Source organism: Sinocyclocheilus anshuiensis, unplaced genomic scaffold, assembly GCF_001515605.1.
Source record: "Sinocyclocheilus anshuiensis isolate Anshui unplaced genomic scaffold, SAMN03320099.WGS_v1.1 scaffold890, whole genome shotgun sequence".
Classification (NCBI taxonomy): domain Eukaryota; kingdom Metazoa; phylum Chordata; class Actinopteri; order Cypriniformes; family Cyprinidae; genus Sinocyclocheilus; species Sinocyclocheilus anshuiensis.
Genome location: NW_015537986.1, coordinates 373,029 through 396,570, shown reverse-complemented (window position 1 = coordinate 396,570; position 23,542 = coordinate 373,029). Strand labels below are relative to the sequence as shown.

The 23,542-nt window shown below is 37.2% G+C and overlaps 1 protein-coding gene and 1 long non-coding RNA gene across 2 annotated transcripts; both read left to right on the top strand.

Annotated features, from left to right (window-relative positions):
- The first annotated feature begins 6 nt into the window (after positions 1–6).
- LOC107674912 (uncharacterized) lies at positions 7–1,024 on the top strand. Its single transcript, XR_001632556.1, has 3 exons — positions 7–101; positions 283–396; positions 572–1,024. It is a non-coding gene; the product is annotated as an uncharacterized LOC107674912 (long non-coding RNA).
- A 4,812-nt stretch (positions 1,025–5,836) lies between these two features.
- LOC107674606 (GH3 domain-containing protein) lies at positions 5,837–22,526 on the top strand. The gene is made up of 11 exons (XM_016468634.1): positions 5,837–5,981; positions 6,454–6,717; positions 7,706–7,902; positions 11,417–11,611; positions 15,332–15,451; positions 15,984–16,281; positions 16,752–16,941; positions 18,708–18,779; positions 19,321–19,454; positions 19,732–19,820; positions 19,912–22,526. Exons 1-11 carry the CDS (start codon positions 5,906–5,908, stop codon positions 20,131–20,133), a joined length of 1,857 nt encoding a protein of 618 aa, XP_016324120.1. The 5' UTR covers positions 5,837–5,905; the 3' UTR covers positions 20,134–22,526.
- The last annotated feature ends 1,016 nt before the right edge of the window (positions 22,527–23,542 follow it).

The window sequence follows — 23,542 nt, the reverse complement described above, 5'->3', positions numbered from 1 at the left end:
TTTCAGAATTGAAATTCTCCCACAAGTCAGACGTATGGAGTTTCGGCATTGTTCTGCACGAGCTCTTCTCTTACTGCGACATCAGTCGAAACCCCAAAAAAGTGAGTAAATGAAGCTCCATAATAATAGTGCTACTACTGTACGAGTACAGTGGCAGTAAATGAATGACTGTCACCTTGAGAAACGACCAAAAATAAAGATTCTGTCATCGTTGACTCAATTTATGTTGTTCCAAAACTTTTTAATTTGTTAAACCTGCTTTATTGTAAATCTTTGATGCAGTTGTGTATCCAGAAGATAGGAAGTTATGTCCAGAGTCAATCCATGGCTATCCATCTTCTTAATCTTCTCAAGGATAACTGGAGGTTACCGGCTCCATCTCAGTGTCCACCAAAGGTGAAAATAAAAACAGATTTCTATTTGAATGCTTTTGTATAGATCACATTAACCAATTGAATTGAGTTCCATTGTACATAGAAAGCAAGTTCATGCACCAAGCATGTTACCTAAAGTACCACACAAATATTAGGTAATTGTAAAAATGTACTGATATAAGGTTTTTTTTTTTCAGGTGCACAGTATTATGATGCAGTGCTGGGAGTTCAACAGCGAGGACAGACCAAGCTTCTCCTCTCTACAGGACCTGAATCTGTTAGATCTGTTAGATGAGAGAGAGGGCTGTAAGGGGTCAAATCAGAGTTACCCTTAACAGATCACTACATATATGTCATATATGTATATTTGATATATATTTGAGTATTTTTGGACATATTACAGTAGCTTTTTCAGTGTTTTGCTTCCTTTCAAAACATAACCGTAGTTGCAGTAGATCAGCTTGTATATTTGCCCATACATTTACAGAGCTAGCACTACCTGTTTAACCATATTCCTTAATAAAATGCATAGGACCTCATCTGTTTGACTCGCAAATATATAGTCAAAATTACTAGTGCACCACCTTTGTTTTGTTTTCTTTTTGTTCTGTTCTGGGGGGGGGTTAAAGGTGTTAAAGAATTGTGTTATAATAACCCCTACAAATACAACTCATTATATACACTATAAACACTTTAAAGAAGACAGACATGTAGATGTTTGTGAAAGATGTTTTTTCTGTTTTGGAGGGATGATTATTTTTAAATCATACCCTATTTATTGCATCAAAATTTGTTAATACTTTACTATATTTAAGGGTGGATAATTTTATCAGTTGTTTATTGCACAATACATAACTACAATAACTTTGTCTAGTGCTCTTATGAAAGTTTATAGCATGATTTGTGAAAATTTTACTATACTGAATGACATGGCATAGACTTCTTCATGGCTAGTTTTTGCGTATTTCATTTAATTCTGTAACCTACTTGTTCTATAGATCTGTGTGTACTAGTATTAAATGCTACTGTTTTCGACAGCGTTGATAACGTTTATGATAATATCATGATAATTTTTGCGTTTCCCTTACCGAATGTCGTATCCTGTCAGCAAAAACCTGCCCATGGGTTTTTTTGATTGCTTTCAGTTTAAGTGACGGCGATGCAGTGTTGCTAGATATTGATACTAAAACAAACAAAAACAAAAAAAATTTAAAAAATAAACCGAAATTATTTCCAATCTTTTGCAAATAAGATAAGATAAAGATATCGCTGACTCTAAACTGCAACTTCCTACTTTATTAACTTTCTAAAGTGTTAAATTAAGTGGAAAAGACAAGTCCAAAAACCTTTATAATAGCTGGATCTGGCAACACGGAGGCTGCGCCCGCGCCCTCACTCACAACAGCTCTCTCAAGCCTCGTTCACTCCGTCAGCGTCTCGCAGCGATCATTTGCATAACAGGGACGCTAAACATTCTTCCAAACTGTCTAAACTGAATTATACATGTCATGCAGGCATTCATATGAGGAGTTTAACAGCAAGTTGGTCATTCAAATAACAAATTGTATTTTTGAACATGAAAAATTTGCGGAGGTCCGGATCTCGGTGGCCTCATTACGGGCTTGACTGCCATTATAAAGCTTGGAAAGATCCAGGACATTTTTTAAAGGGGTCATATGATGCGATTTCAACCTCGTTTATAATGGGTTTTAATGTTTTTGTCTCGTCGCTCCGGCCCGGACACGGCATCACAATATGGTAAGGGAGATAACATTTCCATCACACGCTTGAGGTATTCGGCCAATCACAACGCACTGGATAGCTGGCCAATCAGAGCACACCTCGCTTTTTCAGACCGATGAGCTTTGTAAAAATCGACGCGTTTCAGAAAGGCGGGGCATAGAGGAGAAACAATAATGTACAGTATGTGGAAAATAATGTGTTTTTTGAACCTTAAACCGCATAAACACAATTCATTACACCAAATACACAAAATAATGTTCTTTTTAGCAACATCATATGACCCCTTTAAAGTGAACGTGACGTGAGGCCAAGTACTCAGAATTTGTGCTCTGCATTTAACCCATTCAAGTACACACAAACACACAGAGCAGTGGGCAGTCATTTTTGCTGCGGTGCCTAGGGAGCAGTTGGGGGATTTCTCAAGGGTCTCACCTCAGTTGTGGTATTGAAGGCGGAAGAGAGCGCTGGTCATTGCGCTGGTCATTCACTCCCCCCACCTACAATCCCTGCCGGTACTGAGACTCGAACCCATGACCTTTGGGTTACAAGTCCGATTCTCTAACCAAATAACTCCGTTTGTATTTGTCTGAAAGAAGAAAGTCATATACATCTAGGATGGCTTGAGGGTGAGCAAATCATGGGGTAATTTTCATTTTTTGGGTGAACTATTCCTTCAAGCTTGCCATAAATCTCATGAATCTGGTTTATGATGAGACAAACTACTTTCTCCACCATTCTCTGTGCCAGCTCAAGAACCTACATGATACATAGTCACACAAGTAATGTCAAGTGAACTTCTACAGATATGATATCCCCGTTTGAGTGGCAGCTGTGAATAATGTGACCGATTGTAAATCAAAAAGCTGCCACTGCAGTGTGGGCTACGGTATTTCAACAGAACACGAACATTAGGTAATGTGACCGATTGTAAATCAAAAAGCTGCCACTGCAGTGTGGGCTACGGTATTATTTCAACAGAACACGAACATTAGATGGCGCGATTGCGCCTACCCGTTGCACAAAAGAAGAAGAAGTTGTTCTCCAAGTAGATATAACCATAGACATAATAAATACTGAATTGTTCAAAATATGAATTACGGAGGATGGATATGATAAATGACATGTAAAAAATAGGACTAACAGGACGGAATATAATGAACTGCAGTAGGAGTGAACAAGGAATGAAATGTTTGAGTTGCTTTCTGACTAAAACGGGACTCATGACAAGAATATGATGACTAAAGTACAGTATATGGGAAATAACTAGAACCAGAAGATGGCAGTAATGCAACGTTAAGGATGCAAGCTGCTGTTAAACCCCAAAGAAGAAGAAGTTGTTTTCAGTGTTTGCTTTCAGTTTTCAATCATGACAAGTCCATCACAATGATGCAGACACATCAGCGTTTGTGGATCATATTACCATGTTTTATTGCATTATTGGCCGTGACCATTACATGTGGTGAGTGTGTAGAACAAGTTCTTTGATTCCAAAATACGCAGATATTATTTTATTATTGGTTGCTTTGTGCGTAACAAACAAATGTATCATCATGGTATCATTTCAAGTGCCTTGAAGTAGGCAACCAAATAGCACAGTATGTCAACGTATTACCATCAGAAGTGCACAGTACTTCCTGGTGAGGAGCATAGACTGTAAAAAAAGAGGAGCTATCAAGTTATTCGAGCTGCCAGCGTAAATCTGGCTTTTTTTTTTGACTACATCTAAATTGTATAAATGATTATATATTGTTTACATTTTAATTATAAAATCATTGAGTATATTTACACATTTTTAAAGTTGAGTACGTTTTTACATTTTTAAATGGAAGAAGATGAGGCCCAATATTTGATCCGTTGTTAAATGTGTTATTGGCGCCCACTACCGTTCAACCGCTGTCAATGCTGTTGTGTTTTGTGTAACAGCTCCTGCGGCCTCGCTTTTGCTCCTGTGTCTCTGCTGTATGGCTCTTCTATGGAAGATAAAGATCAAGAATCGCTCCATATCGAGTCTTTTGGCTCAGTATGTGGCTGTGAAAGCAGTGGGCTGGCTGGGGAGTCGCCAGAGAAACAGACTAGAGTCAGACACACGGGACATTCATCGCGTTCAGGAGGAAACTCTGCTCCAGCGTCTGCAGAAACACCCCGACACCGTTTACGGCAAGAACTACGAGTTCAGATCAATTAAAGGTGATTGATTTTAACGATTTTATATATATATATATATATATTGTGTATATATATATATATATATATAAAAAAATTTTCATACATTTATGGTAAAAAATAAAATAAAAAAGACAATGACAATGTTTCAAATATTACAGGACTGCACATTGGTACTTCTAACTAAATCTGTTTTGTTTTCTGAAATAAAAATTCACATGAAATAAATAAAAAGACACATTATGCCACATTATGAATCAGAGTTTATCAAAAGTCATTCTCAACCAATAATAAATGGTGCACATGGTCATACACAAAAGACAAAACACCATTAGGGTAAAACACGTCTAAAATATATCAATAAACATTAACTAAATAACAGAAAATGCAACACAAACCCCCTAATGATTAACAGAAATGAGAATAAACAATTTCCACTTCTGTGAAAGTACTTTTACTGTTTTTCACAGTAAATTGTATGGTAATTTATAGTTTTTACGTTCAAGCACCATAGATGTGTCAGTTAATTTACATATAATACTAAACCATTTGTAGTTTTCCAATGTACCTTACAGGTAACCAATTAACGGGTTTTACTGTAACATTTTTAGTCTTTTTTTTTCTGAGAAAATTACAAACATTTTACAGTGTCACAGCTGCCAATGCATGTGTATTCACTACACACCACACCTTTTTTCTTGATATTGTTATTCACTTTTAGTTATATTTATCCTTACTTACACAATATAACAGATATTTGATATGTTCTCTCTGTGTCTTGTGTTTGTGGCATAGTGCAGGCTACGTTTCACACATTTTACTCCAGTGTAGGGTCTGGTGTGTTTCAGACAGACATACAAACTGCACCAGGATTCGAACTGAGAACCACTGATATAAAGTTATCACAATGTTAAACCTGCCATTAAACATTATAAGCATGCAAATGCATGCAGTGACATCTTGGCCCACTGACAAGTTAGCAAACACTTTTTGGTGGTTTCGGTACTGAGAATCTCTTGGTCATGATGGAGGGGGAACAAGCACGGTCAACTGTGACATAATCATGTGCATACAAATCTCTCATTGTGATCTGACCACACTTCCAAAGGAGTGTTCTGCTTTTCATAAATGTTCACTGAACGCAAAAAAAAAAAGCCACCTGTGTAAATGTTCAAATACTGAAGATTGTGTAGGAGGATGTGATACTGTCGAAATGACTTGGAACTGAGTTCCTGTCATGCAACTTTGAAGTCAAACTGTTCTCATTCACGTGTAAGAGAGTGTCTTTTTTCATAGGTTTCGTACATAATAAATACTGAATTGTTCAAAATATGAATTACGGAGGATGGATATGATAAATGACATGTAAAAAATAGGACTAACAGGACGGAATATAATGAACTGCAGTAGGAGTGAACAAGGAATGAAATGTTTGAGTTGCTTTCTGACTAAAACGGGACTCATGACAAGAATATGATGACTAAAGTACAGTATATGGGAAATAACTAGAACCAGAAGATGGCAGTAATGCAACGTTAAGGATGCAAGCTGCTGTTAAACCCCAAAGAAGAAGAAGTTGTTTTCAGTGTTTGCTTTCAGTTTTCAATCATGACAAGTCCATCACAATGATGCAGACACATCAGCGTTTGTGGATCATATTACCATGTTTTATTGCATTATTGGCCGTGACCATTACATGTGGTGAGTGTGTAGAACAAGTTCTTTGATTCCAAAATACGCAGATATTATTTTATTATTGGTTGCTTTGTGCGTAACAAACAAATGTATCATCATGGTATCATTTCAAGTGCCTTGAAGTAGGCAACCAAATAGCACAGTATGTCAACGTATTACCATCAGAAGTGCACAGTACTTCCTGGTGAGGAGCATAGACTGTAAAAAAAGAGGAGCTGTCAAGCTATCAAGTTATTCGAGCTGCCAGCGTAAATCTGGCTTTTTTTTTTGACTACATCTAAATTGTATAAATGATTATATATTGTTTACATTTTAATTATAAAATCATTGAGTATATTTACACATTTTTAAAGTTGAGTACGTTTTTACATTTTTAAATGGAAGAAGATGAGGCCCAATATTTGATCCGTTGTTAAATGTGTTATTGGCGCCCACTACCGTTCAACCGCTGTCAATGCTGTTGTGTTTTGTGTAACAGCTCCTGCGGCCTCGCTTTTGCTCCTGTGTCTCTGCTGTATGGCTCTTCTATGGAAGATAAAGATCAAGAATCGCTCCATATCGAGTCTTTTGGCTCAGTATGTGGCTGTGAAAGCAGTGGGCTGGCTGGGGAGTCGCCAGAGAAACAGACTAGAGTCAGACACACGGGACATTCATCGCGTTCAGGAGGAAACTCTGCTCCAGCGTCTGCAGAAACACCCCGACACCGTTTACGGCAAGAACTACGAGTTCAGATCAATTAAAGGTGATTGATTTTAACGATTTTATATATATATATAATATTTGCGTATACCCTCGGTATACCCACTTGTTTTGTTGCTTCGCAAGTCCGTAATCTACTGTCATGTAGCTTCCCCTTTAATGGTGTCCCATACTGCTGTGTGAAATTCGTGATTCTTTGTAATTGGTGCAATATCACTTCTGTCATTCAACGCCGCTCATTGTCGCTCGCGCTTGGTGTTTTGAGCCGCACTGAGCGCAGTTCTCGTGCTGCAACAGTGGATACACGCCGTAAGGAAATATGGTGACAGGTACAAGAAAAAAACACACATATACGCAAGGGATGGACAGAGATATTGGGGAAAATGAAGAAACGGAAAATGGATGTGAAGGTGCAGTTCAAGAACCTTAAATTATTTTGCACGGCTCCAGCCTAAGGGTTTAGACCTTTGTGATGGCCATACAAATAATAGAGTTGTCTGTGGTTTCAGAATTTGTTGTGGGTGTATAGGATGGCCTGGATGAGTATGAGATTTCCCAGCCTGAAATTGTGTCCCAGTCCGGCCCTGCCCTAGTTCAGGTCTGGTTTTAAGGGGATGATAGTGAAAGCAAAAGCTAAAGAAAGCAAGAGCACCCGCAGCTGAAGCTGTAATAAACAGATTTGGCAAACTATCTAGTGCACATTTGTGTTTGCGCTCCGGATATATATAAATAGAAAAAACTAAAATATTACGTTGACAGCTTATTTATTAATTTAAATAAGTTAATAATTTATGCGTTTAATAAATGTTTGAAGGGTCTGACAGCAAGCCACTGATATGTAGGATATAGTTATTTTTTTAATTGAACATATAATAGAATCATATGTTTGACAGTAGTATACAGAAAATTCAGTGTTGTTTGCAGTACATTTACATTTTACTTCTTTGCTTCTATGGAATGGAAATAACCAGTGAGATGTGCTACCATCTTGTCATAAAATGTATGACGTAGTTTTTATTGTATCATTTCAGACACCGAAACATTTCAACAGCACCATCCAGTCACGGATTACAATCATTATGAAAAGTTTGTGGAGCGTGTGGCTAAAGGAGAGCAGAATGTTTTAATATCGGAAAAGCCTCTTATTCTGGCTATGACGTCAGGAACGTCTGGATCCAGCCGTATGCTTTTGAGCACCAAAGACACCAACACAGAATTCTTCCTACAGGTCACAACACATGCACATTCTTACAAGTACAAAATTATGTCTGCATTACTAGTGGCACCAAACAATAAATGGCAAAAGTAATGGCACTTTTCAAACTTGGGTAAAGATATGGAGAAAGTACAATGGGTATATCACCCCCCTTTCAAATAATCACATTTTGTTGCTTTGCAGCCTGAAATGAAGACAGACACAGAGCCTAAGGGTTTAGACCTTTGTGATGGCCATACAAATAATAGGGTTGTTTGTGGTTTCAGAATTTGTTGTGGGTGTATAGGATGGCCTGGATGAGTGTGAGATTTCCCAGCCTGAAATTGTGTCCCAGTCCGGCCCTGCTCTTAGTTCAGGCCTGGTTTCAAGGGGATGATAGTGAAAGCAAGAGCTAAAGAAAGCAAGAGCACCCGCAGCTGAAGCTGTAATAAACAGATTTGGCAAACTATCTAGTGCACATTTGTGTTTGCGCTCCGGAGAGCATAACAGGTTTCCATTTACATTTTTACAGCGTTCAGCAATGTAGCCAATCACATACATACCTGTTGATTTATTGAATGCAATGACCAATCAGAGGCATTAAAGTTAGAACCCATTCAACACTTAAAACGCTGGTGTTTTTGTCCAGTGCTCAGTTCTGCAAGCTCGAGAACCATCTTATTATGACGATGTAAATAAAAGATTAATTGTGCAGTACTGAGAGATTCATTGATTATAACAGAACTTTGTGAGATCGCAATCAGCTGAAAATTTACGAACATACAAATAAATGTAATATATTATTTCAGGGACTGTAAGCATGGAAAACTTGATTAGCATTTTCTGAAGGAAATACAGTGGGTATAGAAAAGAATCACCCCCCTTTCAAATAATCACATTTTGTTGCTTTGCAGCCTGAAATGAAGACAGACACAGTTTTTGTTTTATTTACTCAGTGCAACTGAGTGCTACAAAGCACTGCATTCACGTGCTATTGGAAATGTCCTATTTCCCACTTATGAAGTCGTGATTACGAGCGTCGCATTCAAGTGCTTTAATGTCGGAAAGAATTAAATGTAGCATCCCATTGGTTGACTATCATAAACATTCACCGCGCTATGTAGGCTATATGTAATTTATGTTATCCATATTGGCCTATTTGTATAAAACTTTTGTTTTTCACGCTACAGGCTGGAAAATCCTCTTGCAGGAGATGATTCCCTTCCTAAATTATAACATTAGCTATATGTTTTACATGTATAAAGACCCACTTATGCTGTGTGAGAAAAATGTTAGGCATCATATTATAAGTATAAATATAAATTATTTGTAATTAAATTATTGTCTTTTAAATTTCCACTGTGCTAAACCCAAAGCAAATTGAAGAAAATATTATCTGGAAATATTTATTTCATAAATTCATATCAAGTTATTTTTTTCTACCCAGTTGCATAAAATAAAACATTAAATTCAGATTTATCTGTAAAACATTTTTCACAATGAATACAATTCCAAAGCAACTTGAAATTATATATAGAACTGTAATGTGGTCAATTAAATTATTGTCTTTTAAATTTCCACTGTGCTAAAGCCAAAGCAAATTTAAGAAAATATTATCTGGAAATATTTATTTCATGAATTCATATCAAGTTATTTTTTTCTACCCAGTTGCATAAAATAAAACATTAAATTCAGATTTATCTGTAAAACATTTTTCACAATGAATACAATTCCAAAGCAACTTGAAATTATATATAAAACTGTAATGTGGTCAACAGACCTGGAAACCTGGAAATCATGCCATCCTTTAATTTCTGAAAATAATTCTGAAAATTTGCTCTGCGATGGACTGGACATCTGTCCAAGGTGACACTTTGCTTCTGTGTCTGCACAACCCTGTATCCACATTTTGTTATTTTTGCAGTCTTTTCCTAAAAGGCTTTAGTTGTATGTACAGTATACACACACACACACACACACAGCAATGGTTGTCCCCTCCACCATGTTTAAAGATTATGACCCGCCCAACTCGGAAACTCTGGTATCAAAATTATTTCTGAATTTCCCAGTAGTAAATACGACTTGAGAGGCATTCACGTCTAATTTCCGATTAGGAAACTCGTATTTACAATAATTCCGATAGCACGTGAAGGCAGCATTATTACATCCAAGTGAAGGATGTAACACCAACATGTCAGAAAAAAATAAAAAACTAGAATCACTGAGTTGGAAAAAGAATCACCCCCTCCTAAAAATGACTTGTAAACTCAATCAGGTGTAGCTAATCACCTTCTCAATGGCATACAAAGCCAGACTTTCAACTGATCAGCTGTGATCGTTTTGATTAGCTCAGCATGAAAAGAGCTTTCCTGGATCATTTCAGTCCATGGTAGTGCAACTGAAGCAAACACTCAACTATGGGCACCCATCAAAAGATCACCCGGATAAAGCTGTGGACAGGCGCAAATCAGGAGATGGATACAAAAAAAATATTTATTATTAAGAAATTGAAGGTAATTTTTTCAACACAGACCCTCCCTGGATCAGGACGTTGCTCCAAACAGGATGAAAGAGCCAGGAGGAAACTGGTCAGAGAGGTTCCCAAGAGACCTACAGCAACTATGAAACAGTTGCAGGAATTTATGACAAAGAGTGGTCAATGTGTGCATGTGATGACAATATCACAAATGTGGCTTGTATGGGAGGGTTGCAAAAAAAAAGCCACTCCTCAAGAAAGGCCACATGCAGTCACGACTGAGCTTTGCCAAAACGCACCTTGAAGATTCTGAGGCAGATGAGAATAAAATTGAATTATTTGGCCTCAACACCAAAGGATATATCCAATACAGCTCACCATCCAAATAACACCATTCCTACAGTAAAGCATGGGTGTGTTTCTCTGCAGCAGCAGGGACTGGGCACTTGTCAGGATAGAAGGAAAAATGGATGGAGCAAATTCTGCTGCCCTCTGCCAGAAAGTTGTCAATGGGAAGACGGTTTACCTTCCAACATGACAATGACCCAAAGCACACAGAAAAACTGAGGACACAGTGATTAAAGGAGAAAAAGGTGAATGTCCTTGCATGGCCTTTTCAGACTAAAGGCTGTAATTAAAGCAAAATGTGGTTAAAAAAAAAAAAAAAAATTCTGACATGTTGGTGTTATATTGTTCACTTCGATGTTATAAGTTGCACTGAGTAAATACAGCTGGGTAAAACAAAAACTGTCCGTCTTCATTTCAAGCTGCAAAGCAGCAAAATGTGATTATTTTAAAGAGGGTGGTTCTTTTCTATACCCACTGTACAATGTCAGATTCCTTAATACATGTTTACAAGTAATAGGCCAATAAAAACCAACTAGCAACAAGCGAGTTGAATATCAAGCTAATTTACCACATTTTGTGATCAATGAAAGTAATATAATCATCAAACTTCCAATCTAGCAGACAGCACTGAATATGTACTCCCAACAGCCTGTCAAGTTTTTGTTTGTTTTCCAAAGAGCTCGAGAGGAAGCTGTCTATTATTTCTGTGCACTTTTCTGGCAGGGGGTGACAATTTGTCTAGATGCCATGATGCAAGCCTTTCCAGCCACTGACTGTCTCCAGAAAACCCTGAAGCTCTTTTACTCGCCCATTTTTCGTCAGAGTGAGGCAGGTATTCCTATTGGCCCCAACTCCTCAACTCCTGCCTCCTCTAAACACATGCTGCATCTTTACACCACGCCAGCACCCGTCTATCAGGTTGGTGGGAGATGAATAGAAATTTAACATGATATTTAATGACAATAATAGCCAGAGGTGTAATGAGTAAAAGTACAGATACATTACAAGTTACAAGTCACCAATTCCAAAACAACTTGAGTAAAAGCCTTACCCCCCGATTCAGAGACAAGGCTTAAGCTAGTCCCAGACTAAAATGCATGTTTGAGCTGTCTCAACTGAAAATATCTTGCTCTGACATGTCTTAAAATATGTCAGTGTCATTGTTCTGTCAAGATGCACACCTGTAATGTTTTCTTCCAAGGCATGTTTGTAAAAGTTGCTTAAATATCTTAATTTAACTAAGGCCTAGTCCTGGCTTAAGCTAAGAAACTTGTAGTGTTTAGTGAAGTGAAGTAGAGAGTAAAAGTTGTTAATATCCTTGATACTCATTAAAACTACAGAGCTATATGCCATGAGGCAAGCCTTTCCAGCCACTGGCTGTCTCCAGAAAACCCTGAAGCTCTTTTACTTGCCCATTTTTTCGTCAGAGTGAGGCAGGTATTCCTATTGGCCCCAACTCCTCAACTCCTGCCTCCTCTAAACACATGCTGCATCTGTACACCACGCCAGCACCCGTCTATCAGGTTGGTGGGAGATGAATAGAAATTTAACATGATATTTAATGACAATAATAGCCAGAGGTGTAATGAGTAAAAGTACAGATACATTACAAGTTACAAGTCACCAATTCCAAAACAACTTGAGTAAAAGCCTTACCCCCCGATTCAGAGACAAGGCTTAAGCTAGTCCCAGACTAAAATGCATGTGATATTATGATTTTATTAATTTATAAGATACATTTAATTAATCAAAAGTTATTTTGAACTTTCTATCTGAAATAAATAAATAAACACAAAATATTAAAATTTGAAAATCTGCTACATATAATGGAAATTTAAATGCAAAATATTTTTTAAATGTTTTTATAAGTGTTGACATTTTAACTTAGTATATTAATTCAATATACTATGAATAAAATATAAAACAGCAATAAATGGACAAAATACATACATTACTGAATTTGATATCATAATATTATTATGATTTTATAAATTTATGGGATACATTTACCCCCGGTTTCACAGACACGGCTTAAGGCTAGTTGCAGACTAAAATGCATGTTTGAGCTGTCTCAACTGAAAATATCTTGCTCTGACATGTCTTAAAATATGTCAGTGTCATTGTTCTGTCAAGATGCACACCTGTAATGTTTTCTTCCAAGGCATGTTTGTAAAAGTTGCTTAAATATCTTAATTTAACTAAGGCCTAGTCCTGGCTTAAGCTAAGAAACTTGTAGTGTTTAGTGAAGTGAAGTAGAGAGTAAAAGTTGTTAATATCCTTGATACTCATTAAAACTACAGAGCTCCTCTAACAAGAGTCAAAACACATTACAATAAATGTATTCGTGCCAAAAACGGTGCCGTGTACACACGCTCTTAGATTTGGAATCAAACAATTCCCAACTGATTAAAGTGCACATTCCCAGGTTTTTATTAAAGGGTATTGTCATACATTTTATTTTCAACTTGTACAAATGCCAGTACCTTTTAAACAGTCCTCCTCAGCCATTACAGGCTGCCATAATGTCCATCTCTAATCAAACACACCTGCCTGTAACACTCTAGCAAGCCTCAAGGCTTTGGTTAGATTTTTTGGGAATGTTTGATTAGAATTGGAGCTAAACTCTGCATGACAGTGCACCTCCATGACCGAAGTTGACATCCCTGCATTAGGGGGTCTGTTTAACTCAGTGGGTTCTAGAAGGATACGTTTGTCGAGAAGTACTTACAAGAGCAAGCATAGGGTCTGAATACATGTTGGACAGATGACACCAAGATTGTTTTGTATCCAGAGGGGTAAAATATATATATATATATATATATATATATGGATACAGAGTGAATATTTTACTCAGTTTAATGTCCAGGCAAAAACATAAAGCACAATAAAAAAAGCACAGCTTTAAATTGTACTCAATTGTTTAAAAAGTAGGTTTGATCGAGACTGAAAAATTAAATTAATTATGCAATGTGTGTTGTCATTTGTACATGTTAAAACCAAAATATATAAAGATACTGTTTAATATTATCTGAGAATGTGCACTTTAACCACTTGTGAATTGTTTGATTACAAATCTAAAACTCTGGAGATTAGAGGAAAATCAAGAAAAAATGTGTCTTCATCCCATTGATTGAGCACACATACTTACACCTTGATCACAGGTGGGATCAAGCCATTGTTTTGCAAGTCACAGGTAAGTCCCTCATCAAGACAGACAAATCAAAGTGACGTCCTCAACTTGTTTTAGACTTCAAGTCTTAAACAAGTCATTAGTTATCTTTGCCAATATCACTGTCAAGAGTATTTATTATTTTTGTAAATTTATACTAATTTATATCAGGTAGGCTTTTAAAAGATGTTCACTTCTCAGTTCAATTTCATATGAGAATTCAAAACAAAATTAAATTAATTTTAATTAGACAATTAAATGAATTGTTTAGTGGGGAAATGAATCATTGATTTGCTGCACATTTGTATTCATTATATGGGCAATATGGGCAAGATTTTTGAAAGGTATTTTTATAAAACAAGTGCTATTGGTAACTAAACTTAAATGAAAACGTTTCGTTAGCTGGAATAAAAATAAAAACTAACATACTTGAAATTCAAAAACTAAGTAAAGTAAAATATAAATGGCCACAAAATCATTTTGGAAGCCAACTGCAAGAAACATGAAAATGCCACTAGACAGCAATAAGACCATGAAAAGCTTTTCAATAATTCCAGTTGGTTTGTTAATTGTAGAAGCCATAAAATAAAAGAAAGTAAAAGAAAAACTAAATGAACTGAAACTGAATTGAATTATTGAAATGTTATAACTGTAATAACCCTGATGAACGCACTTGTTTCTGCAGTTTTTTTTTATTCAAATGCTGAGACAAAATAAAGTCAATGTCTGCATAATGCAGTATAATGAATGTCAGTCCAACAGAACTGTTTGCTTTTTAATAAGACACTGTCTACTCTCAATGAATCATTGATTTGCTGCGCCGTTTCAAACAGTTTCAAAGTACCAAAACAAAAACGGCATAATGTCATATGATTAAATTGTTCAATTGATTTATAGGCTAAATAATTATGAATTAAAAGAGATTTTAATGGGTCAGAAACCAAATATTCAAAGAAGGGTCAAACATTAAACTTTACTGCAGTAAAACTCACCCCCCTCTCCCAGTGTTAACCACTCCATTGCTATGTAGACCATTTAAAAAAACAAAAACATTTTAGTTACAACTGCATCTGTCTCTGAAAAACATTTAGTAGTGACTGATATAATGTTATTTTCAGAACTTTTATTTCCTTCTTATCTGTAACCTGTTGGACAGCAGATCTTAGAACACTGGAAACAGAATGAAAAATACAGTTTTTGCTCAGAACGAACTGAAATGTAAAAAGATTTGAGTCTTTCCAGGTTGAGTCTCAAGTCCTCTTCTTGATAATGTCTGATTGATTATGCTGTTACTTCAATCCAAGTCAAGTACAAGTCATGAAACTCAAGTCCACAACCCTGCTGTGAATGCACTGGAAGTCAGCTTGGATAAAAGAGCCTACCAACTAAAATAAAAAATTGTTTAACCATAGATCTGATCAGAACACTAATTTATAGAATCTAAAAGACACTGTTGGTTATGTCTCTAGGTGCTGAATGAGAGAGACGCCTTGTATCTCCATCTGCTGTTTGGGCTGAAAGACCGCAATCTTGGCATGCTGGAATCCAACTTCTGCTCTACCGTCTTTTATGCCTTCAGAGCCCTGCAGGTACAGTGAGGTCCAAAAGTCTGAGACCACTATTGAAAATGCTTCTATATTACATTATTTATTGCAAATTAAATAACCATCATTGCATTTTTGAATGATCACCTAGTAGTGCATCTCAATTATTATTATCATCATTTATTTTGTATCATTGTTTATTTTAAGGTTTAAATGTTTGTATAATGCTATCAGGTGAACAGGAATGCTAAATTTGCTTAGTCAATTAGTGACCAAGGCATAATGAAAAATTCATTTTAAATCATAAATGTTTCAAAACTTTTGCTGTTGTAATAGAGGAAAATTGAAGTTTTTCAGTGTAGTTTCAGACTGTTGGGCCCCACTCTGTACATGTTCAAAAAAACACAGCCTTACCATGAATGAATACAGGTTAATGAAGTGCAACAGAATTGGAAAGAAGCGGCATTACACTTGAGATTCTTGTCCCGCTCCCAGATTTGTCTAATCAGTTTTTTTTATAACTGACACTGAATAGATCAGAAAGATCCCGAGTAGCAATCTGTGTATCTGCATTTAGGAATGTTGGAAAGATCTTGTGGTGGATGTGGAAGTGGGCATGATCAACTCCGGTCTGAGCCTGAAGGCTGATGTACGCCATGCTCTAGAGAAACTGATGAAGCCAGATCCGGAGAGAGCCGCTGAGCTCGCAGCCCAGTTTGAGGAAGGCTTTGAGGGGATCGCACTCAGAATATGGCCCCAGTTACACCTGGTTCTGACAGTGGATTCGGGCTCCAACCAGATTTATGGGGAGATGTTACGGCGGCACTACTGTAAAGATATCCCATTCTACTCCCCTTTCTACACTGCCACTGAAGGTGTGTTGTATGTGGATGCATGTGTGTACATTTCTGAACTGGATAGTGGATAGCAATATTTTAAAGTAATAAGCCATGATAGGTCTTTGTGTTATTGTTTTTTCCATGGGCAGGGTTGGAAGGGTTACGTTTCTGATTACAGAATGCTTATTTGTAGCGTATTCCCTAGGATTACTGAAGGTATACTACTGGTCAAAATTTGAAATAATTAAGATTTTTTTTTATGTTTTTGAAAGTCAATACTGGAGTGTGTTTCCCAAAAGCAACTATGGTCGCAAGTTTTGTTGTTACCGATAGAGTTAATTGGAACTTTTGACTATAGTTAGCTAACGATGCTTTTGAGAAACACACCCCAGCACGGTAAATGACAACATGCATGTGTAAAGTTGTAAATGAGCCATATACCGGCATAGAGTACAGTTCACATGGATGCATTCGCTGTATATAATGGTCTGTAATTCATGTTTCAGGCCTGATAGGTGTGAACCTGTGGCCTCAGCAGGAGAGCAGACAATATCTCCTGTGTCCTCGCTCCATGTTCTGTGAGTTTATACCAGAGGAGGATCTGGATTCAGAACGGCCCAAAACTCTCTTGATGGAGCAGCTTCAAGAAGGACATAACTATGAGTTGCTGGTCACCAACGCTTCAGGATTATTCAGGTCAGGTACATGATCCTGCTTCTACACGTTTAAAACAAAAGTTCTGTCATGAAACTCTTGATGGCACAGGCCGAAACATCCTAACTCAGCCTGATTTAATCACATCTGTGACGAGTGGGGCGGGGCCGAGAGCCATGGGAACGGAGCGAAGCCGGTGGAGTTAATGATGATGAGTGACACCTGCGCCACTCACCGGTCTCGAGTCCCACGGAGGAGCTCCAAAAGGATAAAAGGAGGAGTAGCGACAGTGAAGGATGAGAGAGGACCAGGCCTGGATTTTATGTTGTTGTTTTATGCAGCAGTTGCCCGTGAGGGGCTGCTGCTTTTACTTTCGTTATGTGTTTATTTATTTATTCAAGTTTTATGTTTAAATGTTCGCCAGTTCCCGCCTCCTTCTTCCCGATCTACGAACGTTTGTTACAACATCATTATTCACATGGCGCAGCTAATGGTTTTTGTTGCATCAGCAGCCAATGAGCTTGCTGCTCAACATTAAAATACCTGGCCAGTGTTTGCTGTAGCAGTTTGCTGCATGCTTCAGAAACCCTTCACCTTCCCCAGCACCACCTGTGTAGATCTGCTACAGGGTAATTTCACATATGTTATATGTGCAGCAGCAGCATGTCTTACACACTCACCACTAAGATCAAATACATTAACATTGCCATGTACAGTATATTAACATGCTAACCTTTCAGAGAGTTGTCATGACAGAACTGGTTTTTCTTTAAATTGCCTACTTTTGCTGCTATTTTACCATCTGTCTGTGAAGATCTTAATAGTCTTAAATAGAGAAAACTGTTAACTATTAATGGCAAAAACAAAGTAAATGTCACAGTATGTTTATTTGATGTTAACATTTTTGCAGAAGTGAAGTTAAAATATCTGGTTGGACATTCTTTTTCGAATGTGACACTATTAAAGGCGCATGTGAGAGAAAAATGTTTTTAAAAATAGGATTGCACATGTATGTTACACATGCATACTATGCGGATGATGATAGTTACACCATGCACACTGAACACATACCTTAGCACATTGGTTCCCAACCCTGGTCCTGGAGGCACCTCAACACTGCACGTTTTGCATGTCTCCTTAATCAAACACACCTGATTGAGGTCATCAGCTCATTAGTAGAGACTCCAAGACAGGGGTGTCCAAACTCGGTCCTGGAGGGCCACTGTCCTGCAGAGTTTAGCTCCAACCCCAATTAAACCCACCTGCACTAGCTAATCAAGGTCTTAGTAGGCATACTAGAAACTGGCAGGCAGGTGTGTTGAGGCAAGTTGGAGCTAAACTCTGCAGGACAGTGGCCCTCCAGGACCAAGTTTGGACACCCCTGCTCCAAGACTTGAAACTGGTGTGTCAGAGATAAGAGACATGCAAAATATGCACTGTTGGGGTGCCTCCAGGACCAGGGTGGGGAATCACTGCCTTAGCATACACATAAAACAGGAAAGTATACTTTAAGCTTTACTGTTAAACTTACTGTTTGGGCTTAAATGCAATGTTTCAAGCATTTGAGCATGGCTGACCGAATTATGAAATGTTATTAACATGAACAATGCATTGAATAAGGCATTAAGTTACCTGTGAACAGGCAGTGCTGTAATGCTGTTTTTGAGCAGATGATGCCATGAATTGGTGCATTGGATATTTTAAAAATGAAAAAAAAAAAAAAAATGAATTAGAGGAAGTAATTATTTAGGAAATTGGTGAAACAATGTAGTGGACATTCTCTAAAGTCTCTCATCTGTGTTTTTCAGGTATCGCATTGGAGATGTTGTGAAAGTAGTTGGGTTTCATAACCAGTGTCCAAAAGTGGAGTTTCAGTATAGGTACACATTTTTATTATACATTATATAATCAAATGTTTAATACAACTGAGTGTCCTCAGGTGGTACACAGCACAACACTTTTAAGTTACATTTTTTAAATGTTGTAATTACAATTTCTTGTTACATTTTTAATATTTTTATGTGCCTACAAGATATTTGGCAGTGCGAAATGTGAATAGGGATGTGAAGTTTTCTGCAGTAGCTTCATTCTTGTAGCTCAAACAGTAGAGTGTGGGACTAGCAAGGCTAAGATTGTGGATTTGATTACCATGGAATGCATGAACTTGAAATAATATTCATGTAGTACTGGTGGTATATTCTGACTAATCACTGGAGCAGTATTATTCTGTTTGCCTTTGCAGCAGTATATATTATTATGTATGCTTCTACAGTCATTACACTTTCTAACAAATTCATACATGCAGATTTATTTTTGCCTAATTCTGGAAAAGATGAAGATGGTACCTTGTCTGAGATTGAGAAGCACTTATCTAATCAATCATAATTTCTGTGTAATGGTTTGTTTAACGTGTGTGTTCAGGTGCGGACAGATGTTGAGTGTGCGTGGTGAGAAAGTGTCTGAATCACTGTTTTTGGGGGCTCTTAAGAAGGCAGTGACACAGTGGCCAGGAGCCAGACTAATAGACTACAGCTGCGTTGAGAGTGGCATTTTAGGTAATGTTTGTCTTTTATGAATTCATTTGTATTTTAAAGGAATGTTCCAGGAACATTACAATTTAAACTCTATATAGCAGTTTGTGAATATTTCAGCTGTTATTATATGTGTGAATAGTGTTATAAAATTATGTCTGTGTCTGTCTGTGTAAACATCAGTATAATGTAAGTTGTATTGAATCTAGAACGTGAATTGAACTTTCTTAAGGTTGATGTTTTATGTAATACTGAAATGCATTAAATGTTGCATTTAATTTGTTGTTTGTGTTTACTGTAGGCAGTGCATCTGGAATAGCTCAGCCGCATTATCTTGTGTTTGTTGAGCTAAAGGGTGTGAGGAACCTCTCAGAGGAACAAAGATACAAGGTGATTATCTATAATGTTCATTCAAGAACTTTGAAGAGACCCTTCTCTTTAACTGCTCGTTATATTCCAGATTGCTTTTTAAATCCAACAGTTAGACCACTGCCTACAGGAGGACTCTGATATCTACCGATCCTTCAGGATGAAGGGCAGCATCGGACCAATGAGAGTTCAGCTCGTTCGTGAGGGAACTTTCCAAGAACTGAAAGATCGCATGATGGCCTTCTCTAGTGCTTCGTCTAACAACTTCAAAATGCAGCGTGTGATACGCAACAGAGAGTTTGCAGACTTTCTACTGCAGAGGACTTTTTCATGAGCATTTCAATTAGAGATGAATGAAGTGTCATTTTTGGCAATGTTAAAATATTTTCTGCTATCCTAGTTTTATATGCTGAGATGATAGGTTGGTCTGCTTGATGCTGCCAGAGAGATGGTTCTTGATCCTGGTCCTGGAGGACCCCAATACTGCAAATTTTGGATGTTTCCCTTATTTAGCACACAAGGTTACTGTAGAGTATGCCGTCAACCTCAATTTCCGTTTCCAAAAACCTTTCCAGTAACTTTCAGGCTATGTTCGTGCTAATAGTTTGTTCTGACCAAATGGGACAGTCCATCATCAGATTGTAATGTAATTGAAAGCTTGTGAATTAGAATCCAGTAGAAAAATGATTGAATTTTAATAATCATTGTTATTATTATTACCTCACAAAATCTATTTCACCAAATTTGACTGATATCCAATATTACCAATGATTGATTTTTTCCTTTTGGACATGACTTGAAACCACACAAGATTGTATCAAGTGCATGCCCAAGTTTTTAGGGCTCATTAGCAGTTCAAAATTTATGACTGACATTGTGAAATATTACATTACTTTTTTAAATATATAAATACAAAAGATTTACTTTTAATAGTTCAAGCTGTATTAAAAGTCTTCTAGAGCCATATAACTTTGTGTGAGGAACAAACCAAAATTGAAGTCTATAAATTTGACCAGTTATTCTAGTCCAGTGCCAGTTCTTCTGGTCTCAGCCTGGGCTTGGACTCGAATGAGCTGGTTTCAACTGCAACACATACAAAACCTGAATGAGGGTGGTCTTGATAGTGACCTTCCACCTGTTTTAAACACCTTAGTCTTATTCAAAATCACAGCAGTAAGGGTAAGCCAAAGAAAAAATCGGGTTCCAAAGTAAATCCATCTCCAATCAATGATTAAACATACTGATTGTAAACAAACAAATAATGTGACATCCTATCAAACAAGGTAAATTCTAAGCAGGTAAGCCAGCATACAACTATTAAATAAAACAGAAATTAAGGCACTTAAATAGTGTACATAGAGTAGTTCTTCAAAATAAGGTAAACCACAGACTTGGCAAAGTCTGATGTAAACTGGAGTCTTCTGTTGAACCCAAGATATGCCAGAGTTTTCCGATGAGTAAAGACCTCCTTGTTGAGGCTGTTGGCAATCAGCTGTGTTTTGGTGGACCGCATGGGGAACAGCTCAACCTACGTGCTGAAATAATTCACAATGACAAGAAGGTATTGATTCAACCTTGGTTTTTTTTGGGAACGGGTCCATAAGGTCAGTACCCAACATATGGCCAGGCTCCACCACCAACATAGATTGTAAATATTATTGGAGATCCATGGCTTGTATTTCTGACAGATTTGGCACAACTTACAGTATTTCCAAACATAATTATGTATCTTTGACCAATCTACAACATTCATCAGCTTAAGGTTTTTAATGGATGCATTTGGCATTTCTACCTTTCTGATTTCCTCCCAGCTGATGGGAACTATTATCACCTTGTGCCTGGTATATGGCATTCTGAGCTTGGGCTTCTATACATATTCTACATTAGAGTGAGGAACAACATTGGATTGCCCTTTGCTTTACTATGGAGTCACAGAGAAGGATAGCCCATCTCATCAGATGGGTTGTTGGACTGGGGTACTGATCCAGGTACTGCCGTCACTTCTCTACTGGCCAAACTACAGCAAGACATTCCTTTTTGGGGTATGATGTTTCAGTTCTTTGAAGTAATGGGGGAGCATAAGCAATCGTGTTCTCGTTTGTCTGACATTTGTGTTAACACAAATGGATTTTACTTGCATCCATTTGAACTTTCAAGAGTTTACTTAAGTCTGGTGGAATGAGACCTTTAATTTCTCAAAAACATGCTGCCATTCCTCTCTCCTTCCCCCAAACAAATATCCTTCTTCTTGAGAGCATTTAATAGAATGGCCCATTCCCGAAAAAAGAGACATGAATCAGTGATACCATCCTGATTGACCAAGCAACGATTGAACATCTTATAGTGGGCAGCAAGCAGAGAACATCGCAACCTTTTCACAGAATGTCGTGGAAAAGTCTTGCTACCAGTGTGAGTGTTTTTTTTGTGGACAACATAAAACATGCATAATGACCTGATCACAGGAACTGCTTTGTGAACAGACACAAAAGGGACATCTTAGCATATTTACACAATCTATTCAAAGATCTGTAAAGGCTTAATGAGTGCTGTTTTTGACAATATATATACAATCTTACCTATAGGTAGTGGGGTATACATGAATGTATGAGTGAACGTTTAACGTTTCAGAATAATGTTTGGATTCTATGCATTCAGCACAATGCATCTGGAAGGTGTAAAAAGTCAATAATACATGGTTAAAACATTAAAGACACTGTTCAAACTGAATTTTTGACGCACCAGAGTGGGCCATTTTGTGGCTAGATATTATAACAACAGCCAATCACTTTGGCACCAAGTTGCAATTGACGTTGCAATCAAGTGCAATTCCTTAGTATGATGAAGGAACATGTACCCTCGAGTTCAGAGTTCAAAGTTCTGAAAGAAGGCTTCTGAACGTTTTTTTTTTTTCTGAAAGAAGGGAAGTTTGGGGAAACAGTAACAGCAAACAACTTATCGAATTAAAGCTTCTCCACTTACATCCATTTTTAAAAAAGCCAACACGTTTTCAGTCCCAAGATGTCCGATAGTGAAAATCATGCCCCAAAATATCATGTCATGATGTCAAAATTATGCCTCTTCATGTGCACTATAATTTTACAATGATGCTTTTTTTGATGCCCTAGGCCTAGATGGCAAATTATTCTCATGGAAAGTATTGCAATAAAGACGCCAGAGGGCGCTTTTGGCATCTTGGATATGGTGCAATTTTTGGTGCATTAAACAGTGTGTTAATTAACAAATGCCATGTCAGATGCAGCTTCTGTTCCACCTTGCCAGTATAAAGATGGCTTTTGTTGATGTTGCTAAAACTTTTATTGGTAACATAGTATCTAATTTAGATTGATTGTATTCATTTAAATTTGACAAAGGACAACACATATATACTAAAATGATTATAAAAAGTATAAAGGTAAATATAAAGGCAAAAATGCCCCTGGAAATCAATTCCAGGGGGCAAATATTGCCCCTTAATGGAAGTTAATTGTGACCCTGTCCAAGACAGCTTGTGTGATGAAGTTGAGACAAAGATACTAAGAACACACTAAGGGAAAAAGTGTTTTATTGGAGCCCTCATAATGAAATATAATTACATGCACATAAACAAAGCAAATTTACAATTGGAATAAAAGTTACATGCAAAAAGTGGTAAAAAGAGGAATAATTTTATACAAGATTCAAGGTTAATGTAAATTTTAATGTAAGTTAAAAAGTTAATGTAAGTTTTGATTGATAATCAATAA

What these genes read in the sequence shown, in the direction of transcription:
- LOC107674606 (XM_016468634.1), top strand. Translation starts at nt 5,906, where the DNA reads ATGATGCAGACACATCAGCGTTTGTGGATCATATTACCATGTTTTATT. An exon ending in GGCCGTGACCATTACATGTG is followed by an intron (nt 5,982 to 6,453) that starts GTGAGTGTGTAG and finishes TTTGTGTAACAG; the next exon opens with CTCCTGCGGCCTCGCTTTTG. An exon ending in CAGAGGAACAAAGATACAAG is followed by an intron (nt 19,821 to 19,911) that starts GTGATTATCTAT and finishes TAAATCCAACAG; the next exon opens with TTAGACCACTGCCTACAGGA.